Genomic DNA, 25,080 nt, shown 5'->3' on the forward strand with positions numbered 1-25,080 from the left:
AAAAGAAAACAAAACACACAATTCTTGGATAAAAATATTCAAACAAAAAAAAATTCTCAGACTCTTGAAAACTTGACTTTAAAGTAACGTGGCAAGTTGGTGGGCATTTAATACAGAGCGCACTTGTAGTTTCACAACTTTGCCCTCAGCAGCCAAAGGTACCTTTATAAAATGTTTTCTTCTGCAAACATAGAACACAAAAGACAAGAGCTCAGAACTGAGTGGCACAAAACCACAGGGTGTAGAGGCCCAGATGTGATGAGATCTGATGTAACCAGGCAGAAGAGCCCAAGTAAAAGATCCTTAGCACAGTCTTTGTGTCTAACTTCCCATGCTCAGCATGGCAACATGTTGTTGCTTAGCTTTCAGAAGCAAAATGCAAGACAGCTGTAAAATACTATCAAATTAGAATAATGTATTACTGTTCAAATGTCTGGATACATTGATTTTATCAGTCAGGCAGCACTGCAGCAATATATATATAGACTCCTTCACAACATATAACTGGAAGAACAGGCACCAGGGTAACAGACACATAAGATGATATTCAAAATCCCCAAAATACAAATTGCTCACTGTTACAATGGTGAGATCCAGAATTGATCCTTGCCTTTGAGTTATTTTCTTACTTACTCAGATGTTCCATACCCATGAGAGTAATGAGCTTTTCCTCATTTGAACATATCAGTCTTACAGCCATGTCAGTCACAGCAAACAGTAAATCACAAAACAACTTAAACCAAGTTGTAAGATAGTTTACACAAGCAAACTGTCAGTGAATTCCACCCAGCCTAGTGGCCTTTTAAAGGCAAGAAACAGAACCAAAACATACACAGTGTCAGGAGACAGGAAAATGGATATAAAAAGAACAAATGATTATGCTGTCAAAAAAATGCGGCGACTGAAATCCTAAGTAACTTACTGCTATGAGCTGGAATTCTTACTATTGAACTTCTAAAAGTTTTCTGCTGAAAGTTTTGAAAAAAATTAATATTTGAACACTGAGGTAACCACTGGATTCTAATTTAAATCTGCATAAAACCTGTTTAACGCTTAAGAGATGTTTAAGGGAATTATTAAAATCATTAAATGACCAATAATATGATACATTGGGTAAGTACCAAGTACAAGGAAAATTGGTAAAACACCTGGAAACTTGAGAGAAAATGAAAGGAAATTGTCATCAGGGCCTGCAATAACAGTATCTGAAGTTAGGTAGCTGTATAACAAAAGTAAGTAAAAGTGTTTTATATCACTAGATAGACAGATCAATAGATAGAAATAGACATGTTTAGACTCCAAGATAGAGACATTAGTGGGATAAGGTATTCTTTTTTACTCTGACTGTAAAAGAAGCCTAAACACTTAGCTTAGCCTAGATGCTTAAAACAGGTGAAAACTTTAATCTTAAGAGTAAAGGGTTGAGCAAACTGAGGAATTAAAGTTGAAGAGATGTGTGAACTGTGTCTTTTGTGTGTATTCATTTTACAACAACAGAAGAACTTCCTGAAGATGTTGAATGAAAGCTACAATGACAGCAATAATAATCTTAGAAATGTTTGCACCTGTAAGTTTGGTTCTTGCACATAGTAATTTGTCACGGGAAGCAAAGTTTTCTTTTACTTTTCTCAACTCACATGAAGTCATTTCCAGATTAAAAATCCTTAGGTGAGTGGCTCTTTAAAGAAAAAAATTATAGATTACAAATGATGAGAGGCTGAATCCACACAAAATGCCTTCAGTTTGCCTATCTTGATCTTCTTATGCTCATCCATTACTTCAACTACATCAGCCACTACTCAGCTTTTCTGATATGTTCCAAATTGGAGATGAGCAAATAAATGACCATTTAAATTACTGCCTTCAAGAAATACCCTGACTCTTCTAGGAGTAAAGTACATGGTTCCAGTGTGTAGCAATAACCTCTAAAATATCTCAAAGTTCCCTCAGCAAGATTGTGAACAGATATTCATCATTATCCATTTTTGTTTGTTTCAATTTTAAATGCAACTTTCAAAAGGAATCTAAACTTTCAAAAACCAGCAAGTAAGCTGAGCTTACTACAGCAATACAGTAACCCAAACAGCAACATTTCCAAATTTCCTCCCTCTGTTTTCTCAAACATTAATTTAGTGACTACCAACAGCCCTAGATCCAAGTCCACCACAACACAAGATGAACATTTGGAAGTCCCCAACAATGCATAGCTTTAACCTTCATAAACTCTTGTTCAACGTCAGACTTAACAGCAGGCAGCAAGCACAATATTAAAGGTCTGGGATACTTTAGAATCACCTCCATTAAAAGCTGCATTCACATGATGTTCATAGAGTTTCAGCAAGGCCAAGCTTCTTTTACAAAATACAATGCAAATACCTCAACTCAGTCCATCTCGCCCCTTGGCTTAGCCTGTCATCTTTCATCCTCAACTGACTGGCAGTGGAAAGCTTTCACAACTGATGTGCAAGAGCCTGCCTTTACCTTCAGCTGTTGTTCTTGGGTGGCTGTCCAGGAATATAACACATTCTCTACTGTAAAGTGCACAAGCATTTTCTGCACTTCCTCACAATCACTACCAGATAAGGAGAGTGGAAAGTCGGCACAGGGTGAACCAGCATTCTTGTAGTTCCTTTCATTGCACCACAGGCAAAGAGACAAACACCCAGGAAGTCAAGAGGAACTAAGAGCAAGTTAAGTTCAGTGCACGTGAGCTTTCTCACCTCTAAGTCACTACAGAGCTCTGTACTAAAAACTCACTCCTACTTTTCCTTCTTATTATCAACTATATTGTAAGCACCCTGGTCAAATGTTATGGGGAAAAAAAGTTTTTACCATAAATTAAAATAGATTATTTTATTTTTTTAAAATGAAGCTTTTTTTTTATTTCATGTGTAATTTTCAGCCTGTGAGAAATATTACTGGCATCAATGGAAGAGCTCAGTCATGCACTCTTTCTGATTTGGGACCTAAACTTATCTGTATACAGGTCACTCAAACTTCTAAGTATCCAGTCCTGAGATTATCTATTTGGACTATAAACTTTTTCATGACAAAACATTATACTTTGCAGTTTGTATTAAAAATAGCAATTCCCTGTTTGTGTAACAGTAGTATTAAATAAATAAAACATAATCTATTTAATCTACTTTGTTGCATTACTCCTGAATTAACCTTTAGGTTTTCTTAACTTCATGTTAAGAAAATATAATCCTTCATTGTGTAAGCAATATAATTTTTTCTTTCTTCTTTTCACCTATTGCAACAAAAAAGAAAATATTCAGAATGTATGAATAGGAGTCAAAATACTGCTTAGACAGATAACAATGTCCACATTAAATATCAACTGTGTTCTAGATGTGCAATGTATACTTATCCAAATAAACAATTTAATATGTGAATGTTTCTTTACAACATGTAAAAATGTGCTCTGTTCTTCTCATAACTAGCTTTGTTTCCCTCCCAATTTAAGCCTATCTATCCTAAATCAATCATCAGCCACGTCCTCTGGAGTCTCTTGCACACTGAAAAACATATCCATCAATACCAATTGCGTGAAGCATGATTAAGAGGCTCATTATATGATTCTTCTGAAAAAGTTCTATATAAATTCCCAGAGAAAATGTCACAAAACATCAGTCACTGATAACTGAGCCTGCAGTAACTCATCTGCCCAATGAAATCTACCTAAATATTGGTTTTAAGCATATGCCAAGCAACTAAAACGAATCCTATAAAATGAAAAGGTCAGCTATCATTCACAGTTTAAGAGAATATATAGTTAAAGCAAAAACTGAGCAGCAAATTATACAATTTTATTCCCAGTGCTTAAGTGTCACATATTACTGTTAGCAAAACAAATTTCACTGAACCTTTGGTGTTTCTTTTAGTATGTCAATGTCAGACAGTGATACATAATTACACAGCCCGAATAAGTAATGAAAATTGAAATAAAAACTATGTTACACTTTAGAGAACCTAAGGATGCAATATTTTTTCCTGATTGTATAGTGGGTATTCCACCAAAAACAAAGTCATTTTCTTTACTGTAACAAGGCACAGGGTCTTCGTTTCAAGTCAAAATAAAAACTTAAAAGTAAATTTTTTTTAAAAAGCATTTGTTGCTAATAACTTATATCCTTGTTTAAACCTTCATTAAATGTAATTCATGTTTTCACAGTCACTTTAATAGTGTAATGTGTCTTCCCCAAATCTCTGCTTAGATGCATGAACATAATTTAAGACATGTGGAAAAAGGAAGACTGTATCATGCTACTGCTAATGAGTTGCTGAGTCATCACTAAAAAGACCTATATTCAAAATTTGTTCAAGTAGTATTATAGAAACAAAATAATTCTACAATTTCCATGTGCAAACCTGTATCAGAATAAAAAGAAATAACTGTGAACTACTACAGCTACAGTAACCTTATTAATTCCAATATTTTAAAATTAATAAGTCATTGCAGGTGGTCCTGAATATCAAATTACTTTTTATTTTATGGTAGAAGCAAGAAAACTGAATTGTAAGAACAGTGCCATGCAAAGCACTGCATAACATTCCAGTAATGTACAGTCTGTCCTAACAACAGCCACTCATAAGCAGGTCTGTTTTTTGGAAAATAAAGGAAGCAGCATAACTAAAACTAGATTTTTTTCCCAGCATTTCCAGTCAAGCACAGAAAAGGATGAGTCACATTTGCAAATTTTGGCTTAAATTGCTTTAATGCTTCCCAATGAATGCATAAGCCTATTGTTCACGTCCTTTGATGATTTTAGCAAGTGATATCAAAAGCAAGCCCAAAATAAAATTGGAATAAAAGTCACTTAGCTCTTGAACTAGTATTTTAACTATCACAATACATTTCACTCACAGAGACAAAGCTTCCTGCAATTTTTTTTCCCCTAGGAAAAACCATGATCAAAGCTTGGACACCTGTAAGGGACTTATTTTTAAAAACATACTTCATACAATACCATCGAGACAAGTTCCCAGCTCAGTTCATATGAACTCTAACCAAATAGCTGTACAGCAAGGCTTAATCTACCAGAACTTGAGTAACAATCTTAGTCGTTATTATAATTAGCTTCCTAAGAAGCCATTTATAATGTGATGTGAATGTCATTAGACACTGACATCCAAATGTTCCAAGCAATAATAAACTGTGGCAATTACTTCCATTCTGCATCATAACTAGAAAGCATACTTATTATGTGAGGAATCTGATGCTGAAATTTTAAATGGTTCATTTTATGAAGGTTTGCACTAGATACCTTTCATATCTGGCCAATTTTATGAGAGTTTGAACTATACAACTTTCACATCCTTTAAAAAAATCCTATTTTCCATTATAATTATAAATCTTGCTTTCCATTAAGAATACAGCACAATTTTGCTGAAGTATGGCCCTTAATTGCCATCCCCATATTTATTAAACTGTTTTATACAAAGGCAAAGTAATAAAACCAGCTATTTTTCTTTGGTTTGTTCATATCCTCTACTGATAAAAACCTAAAAAAGTAAACAAGCACTAACAATTTGCGAAATAAAAGAATGACTTGACTAACCAAGCTTGTGTTAATGTTGCAGTCATCTGTCACAGTAGTTTTCAGCAGCAGCTGTGCTCTACTCTCCATCAGCTATCTCCTCTGGAACAAATGCCTCTATAAAACCATCTCTTCATTTTATTTTTAGTAGTCTGCATTTGACCATGCTCATTTATCCTTTGCCTTTTCCTTCAGCTCTAACAAACAAAACCCTTCCAAACTAACAGACCACGATGATATTCATTTAATTATTCCCTCAAATTCTATAGACCTACTCCTTGGTTGAAATCTAACCCTGACAAGGTACATGATTAAGTGCCAGGTATGAGAGCTTCTGAAAATGCAGATGGACATTTCCAAAGGTGTCCTAATATTCTGTAATTTTTATATAAAATGGGCTTTGTGTACATTTGTTGCCTATTCACATAGCTGGTACTCCGTGGCCCTGGGAGGCCAAGTTATTTCATCAGTAGCTGAGAATGTTGCACATGTCCAAGGAGATGTTAATTTCTAATTTGGTTTTGGCATACACACACACAAAAACATAATTGTTTTTATACATATTAAAGGAATAGATGCAACCTAATGGTGAAGAGTAAGCTTTTGACAGAGGCCTTTAAATGCCTGGAAGGCAAACTAAGCAGGAGAGAAAAGAGGAGAGATCTTTGCCTGAATAAGTGACTGAATACATAAAATGGTGAGCAAGAAGAGACCGGGACAGTTTTCACAGGGAGTCATGATCCCAGTGGAGCACCTCAGTGTGGACTCTTTAACATACTAGAGAAGAACTGGAAAAGGGCAAGAGCAGTGCAGCTAGAAAGTCCATTGAGGCAAAGCCTCAATGGTAGTAAAGGCCTGGGCAGAGAGTGATAAGCTGTGATAAACCAAGGATTGTATTAGATAAGCAGCTGGCTTCTAAAATGGTGGCTATAAAAATTAGCATATGAGTTTAACAAAAAAAATCATCCCTGCACTTAGCAATAGTAACAAAAAAAAAAAAAAAGAAGGTAATCGAAACTTAGAAATTCTTAGGGAAGAGAGAACAAAACAGAAATCAACCCTATGCCCATGTAGAAATCTACATTTTGCCTACTGCATAAAAGTCTTTTACCCTCACCTCACAAAACATATACTAGACCTGGAAAAGCTTCAGAGGAGAGCAACGAGCTTTATCAAGCATCCTGCACAGCTTCCATTTGACCAGCTGTATCAGGGATGTTGATACTTTTGGTCTGTGTTTGGCCCAGCCACCTGTGAGAGTGTATCCTTTCCCCACCAAGCACTGATAAAATGGGAACTTTTTCCTTGGAGGGAGAATCTTGTATAAATATATTTAATTGGTGTTCTACGATTGGCTAATCGCCTTTCAAGGTTACTTGAAGGAGAGACTGACGAGGATGAAGTAAACCCACCGACTCAATTAAGAAAGACCCCTGAGGCATACTGGGTATGCGGGTGGGGAATTCCAAAGTACCCACACATGCGCAGAAGTAATGCCACTTGCATAACCAGGGGGTGGGACTGAGAGCCTCTAGCTGGGCAGTGCTGGCCACACCTGTCTACGTAGACGTAATCAGTTAATTGTATAAAAAGCAGATAGCTCATTTTTGGAGGGAGCTTGCTTCACATGAAGGACTACATTGTCTGATTTCCTTCTATGACAAGATAACCCACCTAGTTGATCAAGGGAAGCCAGTTGATGCCATCTTTTTGGAGTTCAGTAAAGCTTTTGATACTGTCTCCAACAGGATCCTTCTGGACAAAAGGTCCAGCACACAGCTGGATAAACACATCATGGGGTGGCTGAACAATTGGCTCACGAGTCAAGTACAGAGGGTAATAGTGAATGGGGTAACATCAGACTGGTGACCTGTCACTAGTGGGGTTCCACAGGGCTCCATCTTGGACCCTGTGCTCTTCAACATCTTCATAAATTACTTGGATGCAGGACTGGAAGAGATACTAAGCAAGTCTGCAGATAACACAAAACTGGGAGGAGCTGTTGACTACCTCGAAGGAAGGGAGGCCCTGCAGAGAAACCTAAACAAATTAGAGGACTGGGCAATCACCAATGACGAAGTTCAACAAGGGAAAGTGCCAGATTCTGCACTGGAATGCATGAGGAAACCCTGGATGTACATCCAGACTGGGGAATGAGATGCTGGAAAGCAGTGCCATGGAAAGGGACCTGGGGGTCCTGGGTGATGGCAAGTTGAAGATGAGTTAGCAGTGCCCTGGCAGCCAGGAGGGCCAACTGTGTCCTGGGGGGCATCAGGCAAAGCATCAACAGCCAGTCGAGGAGTGGATTGTCCCACTCTGCTCTGCACTGCTGTGGCCTTACCTGGAATACTATGTGCAGTTTTGGGCACCACAATATAAGAAAGATATTAAGCTATTAGAGTGTCCACAGGAGGGCAATGAAAATGATGAAGGGCCTTGAGGGGAAGCCCTGTGAGGAGTGGCTGAGGTCACTTGGTCTGTTCAGTCTGCAGAAGACTGAGGGCAGACCTCACTGCAGTTACAACCTCCTCACGAGGGGAAGAAGAGGGACAGACACTGATCTCTTCTCTGTGGTGACCAGTGACAGAACTTGAGGGAATGGCCTGAAATTGTGTCAGGGGAGGTTTAGGTTGGATATTAAAAATGGTTCTTCGCCCAGAGGGTGGTTGGGTGCTGGAACAGGCTCCCCAGGGAAATGGTCACAGCTTCAAGCTGACAGAGTTGAAGAAGCGCTTGGATGATACTCTCAGGCACAGGGTGTGACTCTTGGGGATGTTCCTGTGCAGGGTTAAAGATTGGACTTGATGATTCTCTGTGATTCTGACGGTACAACTGAAGAGATGACAGATGATATTTTAAGAGCCTTAAAACTTCCTAACACCAACTATATGTACAGTGAAACCACTGGATTGTGGTTTTAGCTCTTCACCACTCATCTCTTTTGTTGGATACTTCTCGTGTTATTAAAATGGTATGTGGGTCCTAGTCACTGAAGCTAAAAGTGATATGCTGCCCAAGTAATTCCCTTGGGTGTTTTTAGCTTCACTACACCCACAGAATAATTTTAAATTTTCCTGAGGTTGTGTAGGAAGATAGTGTCAGACACTACAAGAGATAGAAGAGTGTCTGCTCTGTCCAACAGTGTTCTGAAACATCAGACCTCTTCAACAGACTATAGGGACTGCGAAGAAAACAGGTATGAAACACTTCTCTGCCACAGGCCTGCCCCAATAAACTGGCTTTCCATTGGCAAACACTTAGCAACACAGAAACTACAGCTGAGCCCAGCCCAACTTCAGAACACCTGAATGTGCTGCTATGGCAGCACTGCAAAATTAAACTGAGGTAGCCTGGAGTGAGCAAAGAAGATTGTAAAGAAAATCGGCAACTACAACAACATAGCTGCAATGATTCCTTTCTGTCTCGGTATTAAACTGAGAAAACGCATCAACTGAACAGTAGCCAAACACCACATGTTGTTATCACACTAGTCTAATTTGAGACAGTGAGCCACAGTCTCCAATGGCCTATTTCATTAACTGCAGAATTGATTCTGCCATACTTAACCACAATGCACTTAATTACCATACAGGCACTTCAAAAAATGAAAAGGAAAAAAAAATCAAGATGATATGACACCACATTGTCTACCACCCAACACTGGTAGAATTGCAATGAATTCATTTATGAACTATAAGAACTGCAACAGAAACATATTTACTAGGACAGCATAACAACTTTTGGGAATTTGAACACAGAATTCAGAAAAGAGAATATCCTTCTAAATGCTTTTGATAACACCCACACTCCTGAGCTCTGGGAATTCTGCCTGCAGCAAACAAAAAATGCTTAAGAGCCTCATAGAATAAAAACCCATTAATTGCAAAGATAAGGATGAACAAAGTAAAATTAACCAGATCCACTTCCTTACTTTGTTCATTTTGAAAGAATATTATTTATTTTAAAATCTTTAATACATTTGCAAACCATTTTTGTATATACTCCAGAAGTAAAAAACAGTTTGTTCAGATAAATAAGACACTTCACACCCGCCCATGCTATATTACTTCCAAGGCTTTGATTAAATTTAGTCAAAGTACTGAAGTGCTTATATCAAACAATATTTTAAGAAGTAAAGAAATGTGCAGCTTTCTTCACACTCAACTGTAACTAGATTATTGAATAATAAGTAGAAAAACTCTAATTTGTATTTAAACATTTATGTTATGCTAGTAGTATAACTTATATTTTTTTCCCCAGGCCTTCTCTTAATTTAAGCAAGTTTCTTTTTTTTCTAATGGGAAGCAAACAGCATTGAGTTCTCATTCTCAACAGGTGGTGTATAAGTAACATGTTCACAGCACTAGACACCACTGTGAATCTTCAAATACCTTGTGCATTGTTGGCATCACTCAGATCCATGTGTTGGCACGTTTGGCTGATTTCATGTGTAGGAGAGTTTAAAACCAATGCTAAACAGTTAGACAGCATGCCAAAATAGCCCTCAGATTTCTTACAGCATCACTGTATAGTAGTGAACATTACAATTTCAATAATCTCAAGCCTGAAACCACTACTAAGACTATATTCCTTCCCAAGTTTGCAGTTAGCATTTTTACATAGGAAGAATGCATTAACAAACAAACAAAAAACACAAGAGAGATTAAACAGAGAATTAAGGAGGAAATTTTTATCTTATTAAGCATATTTAATAGAGACGTGTAAGCATATTTAATAGAGACATCTTTATCAAAGTTCTTATACAAGAATACTGCTGGTGTGACAGTAAATGAGAATATTCTACAAATACGATACTCTGAAGTTTTGTAGAGCAATTGGAAACTGCTTCTGAATTAAGGGCTTCGACAATGGAGAATGGCATAGGACAATATGAAATTAATTGGTTAAAAGTCTTAAGGCTTCTCAGATTGTGGGCAAGAATGTTAAGAGTAAGAAGATGGCAAGGGTGTATAAGTAAATGAGAGATGCCACATAGCTGGGATATTACTAATTTTGCATAAATCATGACGGTAGCAGAAAGGGAGCTTGGTATTTCATGGAAAATATTTCAATTGTCATGTAAGTTATCAGTGAGAGCAAAAGATGCAAGGAATCATAGCAGGATGCATGGTTTGCCAACTCTGGAATGTTCATCTGACATCTTTACAATTGTACTGTCATATTTCCAAACAACTAGTTTGGGAAAAACCTGTGTATTGCTTGTAAGGATTCAAGCAAGAGGGCCAAGGAAAAGCAAGCCTATTGGTGAGCCTGACTCTTAGTACAAAAATTCTTCTTCTAGTGCTCAAGCTAGAAAGTTAGTCTGTTGGTTACAGAATCACAGAATCCTTAGGGTTGGAAGGGACCTCTGGAGATCATCTAGTCCAATCCCCCTGCCAAGACAGGGTCATCTAGAGTAGGTAACACGGGAAGAGAATGTGTATAGGTGGGTTTTCAATGACACCAGAGACAGAGACCCCACAACTTCCCTGGGTAACGTGTTCCAGTGCTCTGCCACCCTCAATGTAAAGAAGTTCTTCCTCATACTGAGGTGGAACTTCTTGTGTTTTAGTTTATGGCCATTGCTCCTTGTCTTGTTCAGGAAGTTCAGAAACAGCCGTACCTATCCATATGTGGCTCGGGTGTAGGGAAGGTCCTCAGGTAGAACTAGTGTTTGTTTAGAAGAGTAGAGCTCTTTTGGTCCTATGGGAAGAGCTAAGATTTCTAAAGGTTATCTGGACAGACAATTTCTAAGTAGCATCACTTTCAGGGTACAATAGTATGGAAAATATTGTTTGTTTAGTAGAGATGCATCAATGATAAAATACTGAAAGACAAAATCACATTATACTGCAAAAGCAGCAGCTAATTCTGATTTTTCAACTACGTCTTTAGATCTATCCCTAAGATATATTAGGGAGAGCCTTTTCCTCTGTATGAATATAACAAGATTTGAAAGCCATTTGCATCATACAGTCTTTCACACCTCAGGCATTTGTTCATAAAAATTAATTCTCTAACGTTATCAAGAAACAATGCAGTATACTGTAAAATATGAACAATCAGCAATGTTGTGTGCCAGGGAGGAAACTATCTGTCAACAGGCAGGAAAGGTAATACAGAAAACCCTGGAAAAGAAACTGTTTAAGAATCAACTGAGACAGTCAGTAGTACAAAGTCTGTATGCAAAATTATAATCTACTAGTTCATTTCAGATAAGAAAAATTCTTCTAAGAATTGAGCATGCTTACTGTGGAAAAAAAATCAGAATATTATTGACAATTTAAAATCTATTCCAGATAGTTGATATAATTTTGTTCATTCATATTAGATGTAAAATCTGAATCTTTTTGAGAAAGATCAAAGTCCTGCAACTATAAACCTACTCAAATGAAAAGTAACGAAGAAAGGAGTTGTTCTGACTGAAAAAACAATCCATTTTGTACAAGAAAATCTTGAGGTTATATAATCACCTGCCAACACTGTAAAATCCTACCAATGAAGTCATGAAATAACACTTCATTTTGGTCCCAGAGGGGAAAAAAGCAGAAGAATGTTTTAATTGGAAATGACTTGGCTTGCTAGTTATCACAATGCACTCATACTAACTCAACTGCCTTGTCTCAGTGCAATAGATTGAAACAAATGGCAAATTAGAGTATGTCAATACAGAAAAGTTTACCTAGAATGCTGTTTGTTGCTTAAACAAGAACTCATAAAAATATATATGTTACTATTCTTTATTGTACTCTCTTAGGGTGTGGAGATAACTACTATATTCCTTAGCACATTCAGAAAGAAGAGGTCACGTAGGAGCAGAAGACAAAACACGCAATTTTCAAGTGTCTAATCTTGCAATTTAACTCTGTATTTTCACTGTGGTCTTTGTATCCAATTTCCTAAGATTTTGCTGTTGTTTTTTTTTTAAAGAAAAAACCCACAACATTTTGGTGTACAAATGTGGCAAATTCCCAAACCAGGATCTCCTGCTTAGAATTTAAACTCCAGTGTTTCTTTACAGTTGGAACTACAAGACAACTGAAGAATGGATGGCAGGCTGGCCCTTAAGTATTTTGCTGAAGCTCAGGACTCCAGCTTGTTTTAGAAAAGCAAAAGATTTTACTCCAGACTATAACCTCAAAGAAAATTTGATAAGGTCACAGGTTGTTTCTACTGCTGCTCATGGAGAGGAGTCCTTGCCCTGCTCCAAGGTGGGGTCCTTCCCACAGAAGACAGTTCTCCACAAACTTCTCCAATGCAAGTCCACCCCACAGGCAACATTCTTCACTAACTGCTGCAACATGGGTCACTCTTCCATGAGGTGCAGTATTTCAGGCACAGCCTGCTCCACACTGGGTCCCCCACAGGGCCACAAGTCCTACTAGGAAAACATGCTCCAGTATGGGCTCCTCTCCACAGGTTTGCAGGTCCCTGCCAGGATTGATCCTCCCAGTATGGATTTCCCATGGATTCACAGCCCTCTTTCAGGCATTCACCTGCTCCAGCATGGATCTCCTCTAGAGGCTGCAGGTGAATCTCTAAACCCCCATTGACCTCCATGGTCTACAAGGGCACAGCTGCTTCACCATGGTCTTCATCACAGGCTGCAGGGAAACCTCAGCTCTGGAGTCTGGAGCACTCCTCCCCCTCCTTCTCCACTGACCTTGGTGTCTGCAGAGTTGTTCCTCTCACACATTCTTACTCTGCTCTTCTCTGGCTGCAATTGCATCTGTGCAGTAACTTTTTTTTCCTTCTTAAATATGTTATCCCAGATACCTGCTCTGATTGGTTCAGCCTTGGCCTGCAGCAGATCCATCCTGGAACTACCTGACATTGGCTCTGCCAGACATGGGGGAAGCTTCTGGCAGCTTCTCACAGGAGCCACCCATGCTACCAAAACCCAGCCACCCAAACCCAATACACCTGTGAGATCATACGAATCAGATGAGAGCCTCTCCAGATACAGCTGAAAGTAGGCCGGGATATTAAAATCAAATCTACGAGCTGTAGAAACCAGAAGCTATGGTAGGGAAGTTCTTTGTGTCAGATTGATATATAGTTGTGTCATCTCAGTTTTATTCAAGGCAACTCCAACATCTGATGTTCCTAGAATCCTGTTCACTGCTGTTCTGTGCTTATATCTCAAAAAAAAGTAGTGAAAGGTAAGTTTCACATGACAATGAGTTTTTAATAAATGACTTCAGTGTTAGAAAATCTGCAAGTTTCACCCAAGAATTCCTCCAGGAAAATCCAGGGAAAAATTAGGTTAAAATAATGTAATATTAAGAGCTAACTTTGAAGCATGTGATTCTAGTCTTTATGACCATTTGAGAGAGATCTGGCACTTTCAGATGGTCTTTAATTTCATTCTAAATAAATCTTCTATCCTCTTTTATCATACTCTGGAAACACTCATTTCTTTTCACTGACTCTGAATGAAGTTTGGCATCATTCTCCTAAATCTTAAAAAATTAATACCTGAATAGCTCAAAATCCCCCTAGATATAAAAAGATCAATAATCTCAGGTTAAATATAAAACATTATTACTTTTTAATCAACTCTTGTGTTTTCCAAATTATTAGTCTCAGGAACACAGTGTATAGTAAATTTTTTGCCATCCTCCTACAGAACATAGGACTCATTTCACAATTTTCTAACAAAGATTTTTGTCCGTTAATAATAAAAACTGTTTGCCTGCTTTCAGGAAGCACAGGTTCCACATTTACAGCTGATACATAAAGTCTGAAGAATACATCCTACCAAACCATAACACTTTAGAAGCAGATCAAATTACTAAATGCTGCATAGATCATTCTCTTAATGTTTTTTGAATAGAAAATATTTATGTAGCAATTAAGGGCATTAAGATTTTAATTTGTAGTAACTGTCCAGCCAATACCAAGTAACTCAACTGGAAATAACACAGTAAGTCACAGTGCCCCAAATCTCAATGTCAATCAATAAGTGACCAAAGTAGAAGCTGTTTGTACCTCACTGCTGGAATGCTGGGCACAGATGCCCACTCTATGATGTTTCTATGCACACTGTACACTGAACTCTGGAAAGAATGTCACGTGTGGAGTAATGATATGGCACCCTTATTAAAATATTTCAGTCAAACATGGTAGTATATCTATCACTGACAAGTATATATAGCACCTGCTAGAGCTAGAGAGCTCCAGAATCCCTCTCTGTGCACTGGAGTAAAAGGAAAAAAGTACAAAGCAGTTCCTGTAACAGCAGGGCCCAGGCACCATTATGAAGTAACTATGGCAGTACAAAGTATGCTGTAGCAGAAACCATAAGCATGCAGATAAGCTCAAAAAATGAGCAATCAATTGTCTTAACACCATCACAGAAAAAGTAACGTCAAGGTTAATAATATTTCCTAAATACACAGAATAAGTTAAATCTAAATTCTAACCAAAAGTGAGAGACAGTTGACAGGAAGATAAAAATTCTGCTCAGGTAATTAAGGATATAGAACAGTGTATGTTGTCATACACTGTATTACTATTGTAACAAAACAAAAAGGTCACCTTGAAGAAGTTCATAATGCTACAATTACAGTGTAGACAAAATATTAAATAAAATTTTGTCAGAGAAAATAGACCTTCAAATTAATTTCAGCTTTAGTCGCTGATTAACAACAGGATGACTCACACTTAAAAATACCAGTCAACTACAGAGCAATAGACAGTCCAACATTTTGAGCGGGTACATTATAATGAAGGTTAGAAGAATTGCTTCATATGTAGAATACTTTTTCTTATTAGCAAACTCAATTTTTCAGTTACTCCAATTTTAGCACCTGGGTTCAATTTTCCACGCTGAGTATCTGAATTAGATTTCCCAGGGAGTATTTTAATCTTTACATTTTGGAAACACTTGTTTCTGAAAATAAGTCTTACCACATTTAAAAAATTACTATAGCCTCCTCTTTGAGAGTAACCATTTACATCCTACAAAAATCCACTCTCAAGCTGAATTAAATTGCATTTATCACAGAATCACAGAATGATCTGGGTTGGAAGGGACCTTAAAGATCACCTAGTTCCATTCCCCCTGCCATGGGCACCTTTCACTAGACCAGGTTGCTCAAAGCCCCATCCAACTTGGCCTTGAACACTTCCAGGGGCAGCCCCAACTTCTCTGGGCAACCTGTTTCAGGGCCTTACCACCCTCACAGTAATGATTAAATTTACATTCCCTCTCCCCATGCTTTCATGCTCTACTCATAGAATATGCTGAGTTGGAAGGGACCCATCAGGATCATCAAGTCCAATTCCTGGCCCTACACAGGACAGCCACAAGAATCACAGCATGTGCCTGAGACTATTGTCCAAAGGCTTCTTGAACTCTGTCAGGCTTGGTGGTGTGAACACTTCCCTGGGGAGCCTGTTCCAGTGCCCAACCACCCTCTGGATGAAAAACTTTTTCCTGATATCCAACCTAAATCTCCCCTGACTCATCTTCATGCCATTTCCTTAAGTGCTGTCACTGGTCACGAGAATAAAGAGATCAATAGTTGCCCCCTGCTTCCCCTCATGAGGATGCTGAAGACTGTGACAAGGTCTCCCCTCAGTTTCCTCTTCACAATCCTCTGATCACAACTGCCTCCAATGTTCTACACACATTTCTTCATTCTACTAAAAAGTCTTCCACTTTCTGACTTTACTGAGGCATAAAATTCATAGAAATTGCCTACCTCTGTTGGGGGTGAAGAGGGGTGGAAGACTTACCATAAATAATGATTAAAAAAAAATGTTTTAACATTTCTTTCCTACGACATGTGTGCAGATATTTAAAGTTATATACTCTACTAAATTGTAATTATCCTGAATTTTCTAAAGGCTCAAATTTAAAGCTTGTTCAATATGACGTCTATAACCATTCCTGTCCCCCACAATAATAATTTTTAATATTATTATATGAAGAAAAAAGTCTTTGTACTTACTCGGAAGTAGTCACTGCAGGCTGCCAGGACTGCTTTATGTGCATGAAATTTCTGCTCTTCAGCAATAAGGGTAATATCACAAAGTATGCCATCACTTCTTTGTTGGTTCAGGGCTGCCAGGACAGCATCATTATGGGAGCTGGACTGACAAAGCCTCTGACCTGTCAGCATTTCCTGAACACTGAGAGGGGAAAGGGAAAAGATTCTGTCAAAAAAATGTAGGAAACAAGCATATTCTGTCAAAAATACAGAACAACTTTTTCTAAGGCAAGATTGTTTGATAATTCTTGGAAACAAAAAAAAGTCATGACCCCTGTCAGGCAAAAAATCTTAATATAGCATAGACATCACAAGAAGAGCTCAGTATAACAAAGTATTATGAAACCTGATTACATACTCATATTTAAAAACCTCAGTGATTCTGATTTTCATTTGCTGTACTGGAAGTCAGTTGAACTCACATGATTAATTCAGAATCATTTCAGAATCAAATGAGAATAATAAAGGTCCTAGGTTAAGGGACTGCAGAAAACTTTAAGTGGTTCCAACTGATGCATCAGTGGAAAGGAGGATGGATGGATGGATGCAATCAGTTCTACTAAAAAGAACAAAGGATCATGGTCTCAGGTGGCCTGTTCAAGACTAATACTGTGCCACTGAATGTTTTCAGACCATTTCAAGTTATTCATATTTATGAAGTGTTGTGGGAGGTTTTTGATTGCCTGGTTTGTGTTGGGGGTAGGGGAAAGACGTCTGCTTGTTTTAAAATGCTAAGGCTTTCTCCACCTCTGAATATCTCCATGTATGAATAAAAGATTTGCACATAATCCAGTCTAAGACTGTCTGATGGCAGCTTCCTTTTCTGCAGCAGCAGAAGAGACAATGTAACTGTTGATGTAAATAGAACCAAATCAAACATATTGGCAAATCCTCTTTGGCACCAAACAATGCAATTGATTTGAAATCTGTGAGACTACCAGTTTATATTGCCAGAGAATTTATGTGTTTATAGAAGGTGAATTTACAAAGAGTCATTTGGTTGTATATCAAAGTGAAGATATAAATTATTTTTTTTTATTAAGGGGTGAGTAACCTATCAACTTTCCACTACAATCATGTAATTCACAGCACACATATGCTATGCAGCAGCTGTGTGGCTGCTATATTCTCCTTTGTTATCCATACACACTCTCTGCCCATCCCACTCCTGCACCTTGGGCATCTCTAAACTACTGCAGCCCTGCCTTGCAGACTGTTTGCTCTAATCCAACCTACTTTTTAAAAAAGACGACAACTAAGACATTACTTCCAGAAGAAGGCTGGCCAAAGTGGAATAGCCTGTACCTGAACTTCAGCCCCTCTTTGATAGTTTAGGTTTCATGTATGGACATGTCCTAAATACATTTAAAAATTACTCATTCAAATTATTCTTTTTTTGTTCAGCTGTTCTGTTTGTTGAACCCAATTCATATTCTAAATGACAGTTATCAAGAAATCTAACTTGCTAAAATACAATGGAATTATTTCTAACAGTTATTTCTCTTCTGTCATTTCTATAGCAAAGTGACTAAATCAAACCAGTGCAAGTATAAGATGCTAATTATACCCAGAGATGGCTTCTTTTTATTTCTGTTTTTATTAGCCTCTCTCCCAGTGCTGTGAAGCAAGACCTTTGTTCCTCTTGCTTTTTTCACCATCATCAAGAAGACTATTTCACTCAATAGAAAACACCTGTGGTTTTAAACTGAGCTCTATCATAATCCATTTTTCAATTCAATGCCAAAATGAAAAATCAATTGCCTGTAATCCTTGTGTTAAAAACATATGAAACATATGCATGCAAGGCAATTTAATGGAATTTATGAATGAAAATACATAGAATCATTAAACACAACATGACGACTTTGTAGCGATATTATCAGTTGACAGATTCAACAGCTACAAATGCAAGCAAGTCCTGTTTCTCTTCAACTGCAGAAGCATGGCATGGGGAAGGGGAATAGAACTGAAATGATATGGTGTTCCAGTAGCATCAGGTAGTTCTCTGAGGTCCCAGATCAGTGTTAGCTACTCTGTAAAACAGAACCACTAGCATACCACACTACTACAAAGTTCTGCAGAAAAACAATTAAGTTAATAAGTTCTGCAGAGTGTTCTGCCTGAAAGTGTTTCCAGAAAGTAATTAAATTATAAATAACAAATACTCTGTTGTGACAATGGGCAATACATATGAGAACGGCTACACTGGGAAAGCGACAGAAGGGAAGGCAGAAAAATAAGTTTGGAGAGAATGCTTTGAAAATATTTTAAACAACTGGAAGAGCAATATACATCCTGAACAGTGGAACACTACACACCCCCAAAATTGTCACCAGCCACCAATTCAGATGCATAAATGTAAAATGCAAGTTGATTCCACAATCAAAAACTCCAAGTATAAACTAAGGCATAAACAACATAACATATGAAGAGGCCGTGGGTCCCCAGTCAATCCCAGGAACACTTCTCTTTACTAGAGATAATTGGTAACAAGAGAGTAATATTTTGCAGATTATAACATGGATATGTATTTAATAAAGTGAATTCCTATCTAATGAACAAAAGTATTAGTTTCGCTTTTTTCTACCTTTTTAACTGATGCTTTAGCAAACATCATCCTAAATGTTAATACTTCCTACACACTACCAAATACTATACCTCAGGCACCTCTCAGATGGCATCTTTCAGTTTGGTCTTCTGAATATCAAAGCTTATAACCCTGTAGGGAAAGCAGCAAACATTCCAGCTAGAAAGAGAGAACAGAGAGGAAAGTTAAAATTCAAAGCATACACAGCCTCAGCCTTAAAGATCAATACTTTCAGGATATGTAATTCAAAAGCAACTTTCAGACTGTATTCAATTCTGGCCAATGAAAGTGGCCTTTCCTCTAGTCTTCTCTAGAAATTCTCACCATACCATCTGAATGTCCTGCACCTACTGTCCTTGAGGTATGCTTTCTACAAACACAGGAACACATATAATTTCAAAAAACTGAAGAGAGGTGAGGAGGAAAATAACTGTCCCAAAAATCCCTCAATGAAGAGTAGGTCAAAAGTATGTATTAGTGTTTACTTACTTCCCTGAATAACATCCAGCTATAAAAATCTTACATCTCTCACAGGCAAGGGTCTAAGAGGTTTGCAATACACTCAGGAAAAAAATTCAGCAAAACAATAAAATAAAATCAAACAGTCTTCTGATTAATAACAAACTATTTTCTTGTGAGACTGGAAAGGTCATTATTATTTTCAGGCCATCAGCTACAGACATTTAGAATAATGAAGTTTATTTTCTATTACTACCAAATTGCTATCTGACTTCATAGAATCATTAAGATCTTAAACCACAGAAATATAAAATGAAGCCACAGGCTGTACAAGTAAAAACACATTTTATGCCTTTACATCCTCTTTGTGGCTTTATATCTTCTACATACCTCAATATATCAGCATTCTGAATATTTTTTTCTGAAGAGACATTCAGATAAAATAAATTCCAGGTCCATGGTCAACTGTGTAACTTAAGGCATATTTTACTTCAGCTACCACCTGAGCAAGAAGTTGTTGCATTCTAGTGATAAAACCACATATAATCATGTAACTCAACTGGAAACCACACAGTTGGAGTTTGATGACTTTCAAGAACACGTTTGCTTCCAGGATGTGTGTATACTGTTTCATGTTTTTCCTTTGAAAAAAGGAAGTTTTATACAACTGTAATAGCGTACCATTGTGCACCAGCAGCTTAGCTTTTCAGAACCACCCACTGTTGCTACCACTTAAGCTATGATACTAATTACCTGCTGAAAGGTGCAGGCCATTACTTACATTTATCATTGTTAGGGAATGACTGGGAGAACAATATTGCAAATGGATCCTGAGATCCTGATCTGGCCTCATGGATCCCACCTCATGGCAGAGGACTGGACTCGATGACCTTCAAACGTCTCTTCCAACCCAAACTATTCTATTGTTCTGTGAACTTATTTTCTCATCTTTCTCAAAGCTAGGCAATAAATATGCAAAGAACTCTCAAAGTATAGTATCTAATCCATAGATTGAGTTCACAGTCATTATAAGGGACAGAATGAAAGTTCTTGGGCATTTTAGTTTTTAAGGCATTGGGCAGCTGGCATGAACCAAAATCTTCAGTTACTTTGCCAGAGTATGCTTTCAAGATTTTTCCTAGACCTCAACAAAAAGAAAATAAAAGACTATCTGATGATCAATAGTGTACAGCCTTGCGTAACTGAGGTGACCAGTTATATGTCTAAATACTACATGGCATTTCCAGTGAACAAGTATTTATATATTTCAGTAAAAACATAAGAGAGTTTATACATCTCTATGGGACCTACAAGGCCCTCAACTTTCTCCATGAAACAGCATTCATGAAGTTAAAAGTAAAAGGCTGGGACTGCCAGCAGCCAAGAAAACACGTACCTTCTAAGAATGGCTTTCAGCAGCCACAGGGTGGCAGAACTAAACTTCAAGATAACCTACACCTCCAGGACAGTGACCAGAATATTTCAAGAAGTCTTTTCCCCTCCACCACCACTCCCCAGTATAATTACAATAATATAAAATACTTGCTGCATGTCCAGCGGGTGCTTTCAATACCAGGAATTAGAAAAGAAAAAAAAAAGAAAAAAGAAAATAGTCTGTATCCAACAGTACAACCACACAGCACTTCTCTAAACATCAGAGCATTGCAACAGGTTACTGACATCCACTTCTCTATTTTGAAAAAATATTCAAGTCATAAAGTAACTGATCACTAAAATCACCATCAATTTTACCCCATACAGACTCATTGAATGGCTTGGGTTGGAAGGGATCTTAAAGATCATCTAGTTCCAATCTCACTCCCTTGAGCAGAGTCAAGGGCAGAACAGAGCATTCTTTATTACAGAGTTTCTGGGTTCTCATGTTTTTTGAACAGAAAAAATCAAATCACTTAAGTCAAAACTAAAGTATAGAATTTTACTCTGAAGGAACAGGAGATGCCTTTTAATCCGTTCTGACATAATTGGCTAATTGACTATTCATCCACTCTTCAGTATAAGACAACAAAGATTTTTGCAAACATCCTTCTGTGAAGAAAAATGGGCATCAAAAGATTTCTGGCAGTTTTAAGCAAATTGGGCAGTATCTTTCATTTTGATGATGAAACAAATTTGGATGAGGCCAAGAAGAACATGACAAGTGAGAAAGAAGTCAGAAGAGGAAACAAAAATTACATGGAAGAAGCTGGTGATGAAGACCAGGTGAGACAGCTGCAGTTGTTTCTTGGTTTTCTTCTTTTGCAAAAGGGAAACAGTGGAATAGTACACAATACTAAAATCAAATAGGTATCTGGGCAAAATAGACGAGAAGGGATGGGCTTTTCTACAGCACAATCACAGGAAGAGATGTCAGAGGTCAGCTGGGAATAATTCTAATTGCTGGACAAGAAGACTGAATGCTCATGAGTGAAGATGGGGAAGGCACAGAAAAAAGAAAGACAAAGAGCCAAGGGCAGGGAAAATTCTGGACTAAAACCTGCGTGTGACAAAACCATCAGATTTAGAAGAAACCAACTAAAAGAATCAATGTCTGTTAGAGGCCATTCTGTCTAGATTTTATAATAGAAATCAAGATCACAAAGTTCCACATCTTTTTTGTGGAGAAACATCTGCAGAACATTTGCCTTCACTTTCTGCTGACTGTGCTGGATTATAGCAAATAATCCCTGACAGTTTTCTTGAGCAGCAGATCTTAGTGCTAGTGGTTGCAATTATGCTGCTGTTCCATGCAGTCAGTATAGCTCTTCCAGATTTTTTCTTTAGTTTACCTTTTAAAAAGTGTTAAGAGGTTACACACCCGTGAAGCTAAGAATGCTAGAAAAGGCAAAAAGCTAAGTGCTCCAATACCAAAACTGAAATTCCCTTCAGTCATCTTACTGCAATAAAAGGCACGGGTTCCTAATTCCATTACTTCCTAACGAACATCTGAGTTTTCAAAAAAAGCAGCAAAGTGAAATTCTTCTCATATGACTTATGTTCGTGTTAAAGTCGATGAGGTATAACAACATTAGGGAGACATACACACTCCCTTAGGACCTTTTTTCCACACTTAAATTATGTCAAAACTTCTATAAGCCTGGTTAATACCACTCTAGTATAAACTCTTGAATTAGAGTGATGCCTGTATTTACTGTTGGGCTGAAAGTTGCTTTAAGTATAAAAGAAATTTTCACATGCAGCCTTAAACTCAGAAGTTTAAGTAGGAGTGATGGGAGCTGAAGTTAGCTAGAGCTCTGAAGTAGATCCATCTAATCTAAACCTTTTCCTCACAACAAACTCAGAGTGATTAAAACACTTCTATACTGAAACAATAGATTTGATTTAAACATTAAAGAAATCTACTTTGAAAGGCAAAATTAAAACTAATTAGATGACCAGAATAAATAAGACCTACAGGCAAGTGTATTTCTGGCCACTGTTTGTGGGCAAGAAGTAGGGGGAGAAAATGGAGAGGGCTGCCCATCTTCAAATTCTATTACACACTGCAATCACAAAAGCCACAAGCAGTGAAGTCTGCATAGTCATCTGCTTCCAGGCTTTCACCCTGTTTTGCATTGCCTTCTGCAGATCAAAAAAAACCACACCTGTTGTTTGGGAAAAAATAGAATTTCAAGCATGTACAGTCTTTTATTACTGTTTCTATTTCTTACATTTACACGCCTGTAACATGTTTACACAGTCACTGCTACCTCTATAACCTTAACTAGGCTAGTTAATAAAAAACACAAATAAGCTTGATCTGGGATGAGGAAAGTGGCACTGAAGAAGTCAGAGAAATTTTTTGCACCCCTGTTGCGCTCTGGATTAAGCTATAAACTGCCCAGACTGGTTGCATTTTTTATTTAAGACCTTTTAAAAACCTTCTGGTTCGTTATAACCTCTAATTAGCATCCAGAGAAAGAGTCACACACTCTCCTCTAAGAGAAATTCTTTTTAATTTAGTGAGAAAAAATAAGATATTTTGGCAAAAGGTTTTTACAGGAGTAAAATATAACCGCGAAAAAAGCATTTCACTAAAACATTCAGCACAAAGACCCATTCCACAGGAAGCACCCACTAAAAACAATCCATATACCAGTTTCAGTAAAACACAACTCATTGGTTTTAAGTTACCCACAAGAGTAGGAAAAGAGTAAAAGAAAGCAACAGACTAAAAGGGATAAAGAAAGAGCGAAGAAAGAGAGAAGGAGAGAGAGGAAGGAGAGGCGAATAGTTACTGACAAGATTCGATGATTCACATGGTGCTGGCTGAAGAAGGAGAAGAGAAGGAGAGGAGGACAAAAAATGGTTACCGACTCACATGGTTCAAGCTGCAGGAGGGAAGGAGAGAGGGAGAGAGAGAAAGAGAGTGTACAAACGGGTCAAGGAAGAAAACTCTTACCATATGAACAGGAGAAATGCTCTCACCTCAAGACAGGTATCAAGGGGCAGATTTACTAGGGAAACTGTGGCTTTCTCCCTCCTCTCTGTGAGTACAACCTGCTAGACTGTGAGTTTTTGAGGCATTAAGACAGCTGGGAACAGTACAGTTCCCATCCCCTGATGGAAGAAGCTGTGGTTCAGATATCTGTTGGGAACACAAAGGAAAACATCAGGACACCTGACCTCTTACATAGGAAAGCTGCTGAATGCCATGTCCAAGCTGATGGAGAGTTAATGGATTCTTTTTCTCCAGGGATTCATCCAGAGCTTTTATTTAGGCTTTGCACAAGACTTCTAGACTTTATACTAGCATATTTTACTGAAACAGGAGATCTCTTTTTTTTCTCTCATCCTTTGCTCAACATATGTTCCATTCCTAACCCAGACTTTATTTAATGTTCCAGACCAGCGACCTAGAAAATATTCTGATATTGACCACTGTCATTAATACCCAGTGTCAATCCAGCAAATAAAAATTCCTCTCAGAGCAGAAGGAACATATCAGGTAGGGAGAGGAGGTGTCAAGACATACAGTCTAAAAAAACTCATTGTGAAGATGCGTACGATGCATTTCACAGTGTGAGTCGTGACTTTGACAACACTTCTTAAGAAACTCAATTAAGGTAATACCTTGTACTAAAGTAAAATATCACTCTAATTAAGCACTATCAAATAGGTTACTAGAGAGACATTTGAGTTCTTGTTTGCCAACATCAGCTTTGAATGTGCTCTGTATTTTTTCAGAGACAATCCAAGAATATTTTAAATCCTTTGGGTACATACAGATTTAACGATAGACTCAGATCCATTTTTCAGCAAATGTTGCATCAATGCTTCTTAGATTATTTAAACAAACAAACAGACCCCAGAATAACAAAAACAAACAAACCCCAAAATAACAAAAACGAACAAACAAAACAAACCAGGAGAAGGTAAATTTCAAAAGAAAAGTAAAACACATTATTTTCTTGTGTGAAACAAGTTGCTGCTTAAATTCCCAAGGGCACTATGAATGTAGGCACCTATAAAAGACTTTGTAAAAGTACAGTTAAGT

At 37.6% G+C, this 25,080-nt stretch overlaps 1 protein-coding gene across 3 annotated transcripts in view; it reads right to left on the reverse strand.

Moving 5' to 3' along the window:
* The window catches only part of KLHL32 (kelch like family member 32), a 118,000-nt gene that overhangs the window by 76,142 nt on the left and 16,778 nt on the right, over positions 1-25,080 (reverse strand). For 2 of the 3 annotated variants that reach the window (XR_001921411.1, XM_018078387.2), the window contains exons 1-2: positions 19,199-19,373; positions 16,502-16,682 (exon numbers count right to left, since the gene is read on the reverse strand). Coding sequence is in view for 2 of the 3 variants with exons in the window: in XM_018078387.2 (XP_017933876.1) it covers positions 16,502-16,682; positions 19,199-19,221 (204 nt within the window). In the remaining variant the exon portion in view is untranslated. Of the gene's footprint in view, positions 1-16,501; positions 16,683-19,198; positions 19,374-25,080 lie in introns of those variants that run through there. The other variant, XM_008931996.3, reaches the window with a different exon arrangement.

The sequence above is a fragment of the Manacus vitellinus genome, unplaced genomic scaffold (assembly GCF_001715985.3).
Source record: "Manacus vitellinus isolate BGI_N305 unplaced genomic scaffold, ASM171598v3 scaffold_4_pilon, whole genome shotgun sequence".
Taxonomy (NCBI): domain Eukaryota; kingdom Metazoa; phylum Chordata; class Aves; order Passeriformes; family Pipridae; genus Manacus; species Manacus vitellinus.